The sequence below is a fragment of the Taudactylus pleione genome, unplaced genomic scaffold, assembly GCF_031769625.1.
Source record: "Taudactylus pleione unplaced genomic scaffold, aTauple2 ptg000041l, whole genome shotgun sequence".
NCBI classification, from domain to species: Eukaryota; Metazoa; Chordata; class Amphibia; order Anura; family Myobatrachidae; genus Taudactylus; species Taudactylus pleione.
Window position 1 is genome coordinate 8,182,521 of NW_028284443.1, and position 8,147 is coordinate 8,190,667.

Consider the following 8,147-nt stretch of genomic DNA (forward strand, 5'->3'; position numbering starts at 1 on the left):
GGGTACAGTAAGTGTGGATATATCCTGAGCATGGGTCATAAGTGAGAGGGTACAGGAAGTGTGGATATATCCTGAGCATGGGTCATAAAGGAGAGGGTGCAGGAAGTGTGGGTATATCCTGAGCATGGGTCATAAAGGGGAGGGTACTGTAAGTGTGGATATAGCCTGAACGAGGGTCATAGAATGGAAGGTACAGTAAGTGTGGATATAGCATGAGCATGGGTCATAAAGGAGAGGGTACAGTAAGTGTGAATATAGCCTGAGCATGGGTCATAAAGGAGAGGGTACAGTAAGTGTGAATATATCCTAAGCATGGGTCATAAAAGAGAAGGTACAGTAACTGTGGATATAGCCTGAGCATGGGTCATAAAGGAGATAGTACAGTAAGTGTGTATATAGCCTGAGCATGGGTCATAAAGGAGAGTGTACAGTAAGTGTGAATATAGCCTGAGCATGGGTCATAAAGGAGAGTGTACAGTAAGTGTGAATATATCCTGAGCATGGGTCATAAAGGAGAGGGTACAGTAAGTGTGAATATATCCTAAGCATGGGTCATAAAGGAGAGGGTACAGTAAGTGTGGATATATCCTGAGCATGGGTCATAAGTGAGAGGGTACAGGAAGTGTGGATATATCCTGAGCATGGGTCATAAAGGAGAGGGTGCAGGAAGTGTGGGTATATCCTGAGCATGGGTCATAAAGGGGAGGGTACTGTAAGTGTGGATATAGCCTGAACGAGGGTCATAGAATGGAAGGTACAGTAAGTGTGGATATAGCATGAGCATGGGTCATAAAGGAGAGGGTACAGTAAGTGTGAATATATCATGAGCATGGGTCATAAAGGAGAGGGTACAGTAAGTGTGAATATAGCCTGAACATGGGTCATAAAGGAGAGGGTACAGTAAGTGTGAATTAATCCTGAGCATGGGTCATAAAGGAGAAGGTACTGTAAGTGTGAATATATCCTGAGCATGGGTCATAAAGGAGAGGGTGCAGGAAGTGTGGGTATATCCTGAGCATGGGTTATAAAGGAGAGGGTACAGTAAGTGTGAATATATCATGAGCATGGGTCATAAAGGAGAGGGTACAGTAAGTGTGAATATAGCCTGAACATGGGTCATAAAGGAGAGGGTACAGTAAGTGTGAATTAATCCTGAGCATGGGTCATAAAGGAGAAGGTACTGTAAGTGTGAATATATCCTGAGCATGGGTCATAAAGGAGAGGGTGCAGGAAGTGTGGGTATATCCTGAGCATGGGTTATAAAGGAGAGGGTACTGTAAGTGTGGATATAGCCTGAGCATGGGTCATAAAGGAGAGGGTACAGTAAGTGTGAATATAGCCTGAGCATGGGTCATAAAGGAGATGGTACAGTAAGTGTGAATATATTCTGAGCATGGGTCATAGAGGAGAGGGTACAGTAAGTGTGGATATATCCTGAGTGTGGGTCATAAAGGAGATGGTACAGTAAGTGTGAATATATCCTGAGCATGGGTCATAGAGGAGAGTGTACAGTAAGTGTGAATATATCCTGAGCATGGGTCATAAAGCAGAAGGTACAGTAAGTGTGAATATACGCTGAGCATGGGTCATAAAGGAGAAGGTACTGTAAGTGTGAATATATCCTGAGCATGGGTCATAAAGGAGAAGGTACAGTAAGTGTGAATATATCCTAAGTATGGGTCATAAAGGAGAAGGTAAGAAGGTACAGTAAGTGTGAATATATCCTAAGTATGGGTCATAAAGGAGAAGGTAAGAAGGTACAGTAAGTGTGAATATATCCTAAACATGGGTCATAAAGGAGAAGGTACTGTAAGTGTGAATATATCCTGAGCATGGGTCATAAAGGAGAAGGTACAGTAAGTGTGAATATATCCTAAGTATGGGTCATAAAGGAGAAGGTAAGAAGGTACAGTAAGTGTGAATATATCCTAAACATGGGTCATAAAGGAGATGGTACAGTAAGTGTGGATATATCCTGAGCATGGGTCATAAAGGAGAGGGTACAGGAATTGTGGGTATATCCTGGGCATGGGTCATAAAGGAGAGGGTACAGTAAGTGTGAATATATCCTAAACATGGGTCATAAAGGAGATGGTACAGTAAGTGTGGATATATCCTGAGCATGGGTCATAAAGGAGAGGGTACAGGAATTGTGGGTATATCCTGGGCATGGGTCATAAAGGAGAGGGTACTGTAAGTGTGGATATAGCCTGAATGAGGGTCATAGAATGGAAGGTACAGTAAGTGTGGATATAGCCTGAGCATGGGTCATAAAGGAGAGGGTACAGTAACTCTGGATATAGCCTGAGCATGGGTCATAAAGGAGAGGGTACAGTAAGTGTGAATATATCCTGAGCATGGGTCATAAAGGAGAGGGTACAGTAATTCTGGATATAGCCTGAGCATGGGTCATAAAGGAGAAGGTACAGTAATTCTAGATATAGCCTGAGCATGGGTCATAAAGGAGATGATGGTACAGTAAGTGTGCACTATTGCAGAGATATGAGATTGTAGTAAACATTGTGCATATGGGCAGCATTACAAATCACGATGTAGCTTCCTTTGAAGGTCATTAACTTAAATGAGGATATAGCATACTTGCCTACTTTTGAAGAAGCATTTCAGGGAGATTGTGAAAGCAGCACCTATGAGCGGGTGTTACAGTGGGCGTGTACTGATAAATCTGAGAGGCGTGTCCTAATACTGACTTACATCTAAATGTAAACCAGCCCAAAAGCAGTTAGTAAGATCTGTTTGTTGATGAAAACACACTAATGATTTTCAGAAATTCATAGGGATCATTGTGCCTTATAATAACCAATGCAAGGAAGTGACACTAATGATCCCATTTGAATGTATATATCTCTGTTTTTTTTATATAACAGCTTCATAATGGGGGTAAGGATGAAATGAGGGAGATTGCTAGACTCTTCAGGGAGACAGGGAGATTGCTACTATTTCAGGGAGTCTCCCTGACAATGAGGGAGAGTTGGCAAGTATGGGATATAGTCAGCAAGTCAACATTCAAAATGTCAACACCACAATGTTGGCATGGTCAGAATGTTGATACTTTACATTTCAACATTAAAAATGTCGACATGCTAAACATGTTGCCTTTATGAATGTCAGCAATCAGAATATTGACACATGAAATAAGGTTTAGGGTTAGGTGTCAATTGGAGTTAGGCTTAGGCTAAAACATGAGTGTCAACATCCTGACTATCTATAGCCATAATATTGACATATTGGACAGATCAACATCCTGATTCTCAACATTTAGACCATGTTTACCTTATGGTGTTGACATATTGAATATCGACATTCTGAATGTCAATATTACCTACCAACCCCCTTAAATAATATTACATATTCTGTTATATCTGAAAAAAAGAATTTCTGTGTCTTGCATATTGATTGTGCCTCTGGCTAGGTTAATATATGCTGTACATAGATGTCACATTGTGTGGCCAAGAATCTTATTTAATTTCCAGGTAACCAAAATATTCTATCACTATAAATGTATTTATTTTTCAGAGCTTCCTTTGTAGGTTAAACCCACAGCAGTGACTTTTCTCTCTGTTATACAGAGGAGCCTATATATTGCTACACACCACACAACTTCACCCGGGACCAAGCCTTGTATGCCAGGGGATATTGCTGGACAGAACTTAAAGATGCTCTACCGGGAGTCAATGCCAGTCAATGGCCTTCACTGTTTGAGCACAAGTTTCTTCCATATGCTCTTCTGGCCTTCGCTGGAATCATGTATATTCCTGCCCTGGGATGGGAGTTCCTTGCCTCAACGAGATTAACTTCAGAGTTGAACTTTCTACTTCAAGAAATTGACAACTGCTACCACCGAGCAGCAGAGGGACGGGCACCCAAAATCGAAAAGCAAATTCAGTCAAAGGGTCCTGGTATAACTGAAAGAGAAAAGCGGGAAATTATAGAAAATGCAGAAAAGGAAAAAAGTCCTGAACAGAATCTCTTTGAAAAGTATCTGGAAAGACGAGGTCGGAGTAATTTTTTAGCCAAACTATACTTAGCTAGACATTTGCTCATTATATTTTTAAGCATCATACCAATCAGTTACTTAAGCACCTATTATGCAACCCAGAAGCAGAATGAATTCACATGTGCACTAGGAGAGCCCCATCTTAAAACCAGCAGCTCAAAATTACATATAAGGGTAAATTGCAAGTTGCCATCTGTCCAGCTCCAAAGAATCATTGCTTCAGTTGATATTTTCCTTCTTAGTTTAATGAACTTAATAATTCTTGTAAATTTAATACACCTCTTCATTGTAAGAAAGTCCAATTTCATATTTGACAAATTGAACAAAGTTGGTATAAAGACTAAAAAGCAGTGGCAGAAATCACAGTTTTGTGATATCAATATCCTTGCCATGTTTTGTAATGAAAATCGTGACCATATCAAATCCTTAAATCGCCTGGATTTCATTACCAATGAAAGTGACCTGATGTATGACAACGTAGTCCGCCAACTACTCGCAGCTTTAGCCCAGTCGGCTTATGATGCCACGCCCACAATGCGGGATTGCGCAATTCAAACAGTTGATCCCAGTGCAGATCCAGCAGATATTGATGTCAATGAACAGCTTGTTATAAAGCGCCCTAGGAAGAAAATGAAGTGGATTCCAAGTAGCAACCCTCTACCCCAACCCTTTAAGGAACAATTAGCCATAATGAAGATTGAAAATAGTAAGCCAGAAAAGCCAAAGCCAGTGAGGCGGAAAACTGCAACAGACACCTTGATAACTCCACTTATAGAAGCTTCTTCCAAATCCTCATCACAGTCCATATCTCAGAAAAGTGACGCTAGCACCATGGCAAGCAACATCAATGAGAAGAAACATACCCGACACTTCTCTTTAGATGTCCAGCCATACGTACTTAGCAATAAAAAGCCAAAGCCAGACGCACAGGACATTGCTCCTATTGCAATGTCTGAAAGCCAAGAGAATGGTTTCTTAAACCAAAAGGAAAGTGTGATTATACATGTCTCAACAACAGTAAAAGGTAAGGCCTTCATAAGTACCATGGTTGGTGCTACATAGAAAGTTAGAGGAAATTGTCAGAAAAATGTGGGAATTTATCTAGCTGTAATCGCTTTTCAGGGTGGTTTTTAACTTTCAAACAGATGTCACCACCCAGATTGTTGTTTTTTTTTGTTGTTTTTTTTTCTTCTAATTAAGAATACTGCCTGGAAAAAAAATAGGTAGCTTTGACAGTCAGTTTGGGCTATCCTGCTTGTCAGCATGTATAAAGAGAAACACATGCACAGCCCAAAGTATCATTGGACCCCTTCCTTGTACCCAGAGACGGACTGGCCATCTATCACTTCTGGAAAATGCCAGAAGGGCCGATGGCCTGATGGGCCAGTCAGGACTGAAATCTGGCTGAGCAACTCTACCTCCTCGTGCACTGAACGGCCAGGATGCTGAGAGACGGGTAGTGTGGCGAGGCCACACCCTCTTTGCGCGAGCGCAAGCGCTTATGGAGCACACACAAAAATTAATGTCAGGGCCGATCCGAGGCCCCAGTCCATCCCTGCTTATACCTCTAGATTCTAGGTACCAGAGTAATAAAGATGAGTATTGAATAGAAAGGAGATGAGTGCCCCAATATTGGCTTTATTTAATAAAAGTAATCCCTATATATTTTATATCTCACAACGTTTCCCCATAGATATAACTGTAAATAATGTTGTGCTGTAAATATAATTGTAATTAAGAGTTACGTAAATGTAAATAATAGTGCCACCTTACTTTATGTTCTAATTTGTTGCGACCATTATCTGCTAAGGTGTTCTGTAGTGTAGTGGTTGGCATAATTGCTTAACTACAAACTCTTTCTTTCTTGCTCCAACATAACACATTTGCAGATACAAAATTATGGTGCATACATAGATGGCCAGCCAATCAGGAACGATCTTTCTCAGGGGTATTGACCTTTTTTCGTAACAATATGGTGGCACTCATATCATTTTAAACCATACAGTGTCACTCATCTTTATTTCCATGATACCCACAAGCCAGGGGTAGCATAAGGGCCAATGCTACTTTGCTTTCTGCTGGGCATCTCTAGGTATGGATAGAGGACATAAACCAATGCTCAGTAGTATAGCCCAGAATTGAAGATTCATGAGGGTTTTCATTTTACATTAGTACTGACAGTTTTTCATAAACCACATGCGATTTCAAAACTGAACGCCACCATCCTTCAATTTGTGTTTAGTTCCGCCAAACACTAGATAATGTACCGTTTGGAGGGTAAAATCGCTAGTTATGTACAGCAGCTTCAAACCTCCCATAAACCTGGAACTTAATAAATCTCCCCCAAAGTGTTTGTATCATGAGTAGATCTTACATTTCATTGACATAAAGCACATCATATTTGAAAAGGTAATTCAATATAGCATGCTTAGATGTAAGTAAGTGGAATTTTGGTGGCTTAGAGTAGGGAGTTGAAAGTGCAGAAATGAAGGGTGTGCAATTATTATTTTTTTAGATGGAGTCAGAGTTTACAGAATTCAAATGACAAGACCCTCCCTTTAATCACTACTTACAACAAGCATTTGTTGACATCACAATTTACTACCACTCTGATTTTCGGCACACAAATATCTCACTTGCTGGTTAAGCGCCATGAGTCCTAATGGAGAAAAGTGCTATATAAATATTATTATTATTATTATTATTACTATTAGTAGTAGTAGTAGTAGTAAGTTAAGTATAAAAAGTCCAACTTTAAACTAAAATGTCCTTAACACAAAACTGATTAAAAATTTAAAATTAGTGATGGAGTAGGAGCCACAAAGTTCTCATGTTTGTCTGCAGGCTTAAATCCCAGACACACAAGCACACGTTGCGATGACTGTTATTACTGATGGTTGAGAAAGGTAAAGCAAAAAGAAGCAATAGGAGTAAATTAAGTATTAGTAAGTAGTAGAGAAAAAAGCTTTTGGCATTCAGTTTTATATATATATATATATATATATATATATATATATATATATATATACATATATATATGTGTGTGTGTGTGTGTGTGTGTGTGTGTGTGTGTGTTTTGTACTGCACCCCAGCTTCCCACATTTCAAATGCTTTCAAACTATGATATAATAAAATTATAATTTTTTTTAATGTGAAAAACTCAGAAAGTATTAAACCATATATGGGAATCATTTATCAATGAGTTTTATCACTCACAATGAGTGATAGAACTTGTTGTGTATGATAATGGTGCTGCAGCCAGTCAGCTCCCAACTGTCATCTGTTTGAAAAATGACAATTGGGAGCTGATAAATGAGTCCCACAGTAATGTACAGATTGGCTATTGTTATAAATGTATTAGCCAAAAACAGCCTGTATGGGAATTTTGATAGAGGATATACCTGTTTAAAAAATATAAAAAACTCTACTAGAAATCTGAATTGTATTTTTTTCCTTCTATTTTAGATACATCAAAATCTACAAAAATCATTGAGAAGGAAAATCATCCGTTATCTGAGAGTTGTAGAGACGTTTCAGTTTCGGGGACGTTTCTCACGTGTGGAAGTCATATGGTTAGCGCAGCCGTTTCCACGTCAAGTGTTTCACTCAGCCAGCTCAAGCCTGAGCCAATGGCTGTATTCAACCGTAACCCCACTCATCCTTTACTCCACATTAGCACTTTATATGAAGACCGGGATGAGAATGTCACTACTCTGATAGATAGGGATCAATCTTCTCCTGACCCAGCAGAGATCATTTCAGTCATACCACCAAGGCAAGTCATGTTGGCCCCCTATGAAGAGCCTAGGGCCATAATTACTTCAGTAGATTACTAGATGTAATAGCTGCATCACCCCACCATGCAAGCTCACTGCATGAGCATGGACAAATGGCATTATCTTCTAAATATGCAAGCAGCAGGTTTCGCTTTTTCATCACTGTTGGGGAGGTCTGATGATTCTTCCATGTAGTCAGCTGTGTAAAGCACAAATTACATTGGTTCTATTAGATAATGTAGCATGACACTCATGCAATGTGCAAACACTAGTCTACATTCAAACTTGGCAGGATATCCAACTTTGACAGGTATAAGTGATTGACACTATAAAGTATAAACAATGTTTCTCAAAGT

General features: G+C 39.6%; 1 protein-coding gene across 1 annotated transcript in view; it reads left to right on the forward strand.

Moving 5' to 3' along the window:
* PANX2 (pannexin 2) overlaps positions 1-7,922 on the forward strand; it is a 59,527-nt gene extending 51,605 nt beyond the window's left edge. Inside the window, exons 3-4 of the mRNA XM_088455942.1 lie at positions 3,588-5,039; positions 7,481-7,922. Of these exons, the coding sequence (XP_088312068.1) occupies positions 3,588-5,039; positions 7,481-7,851 (1,823 nt within the window). The 3' untranslated portion in view covers positions 7,852-7,922. The remainder of the gene's footprint in view (positions 1-3,587; positions 5,040-7,480) is intronic.
* The last annotated feature ends 225 nt before the right edge of the window (positions 7,923-8,147 follow it).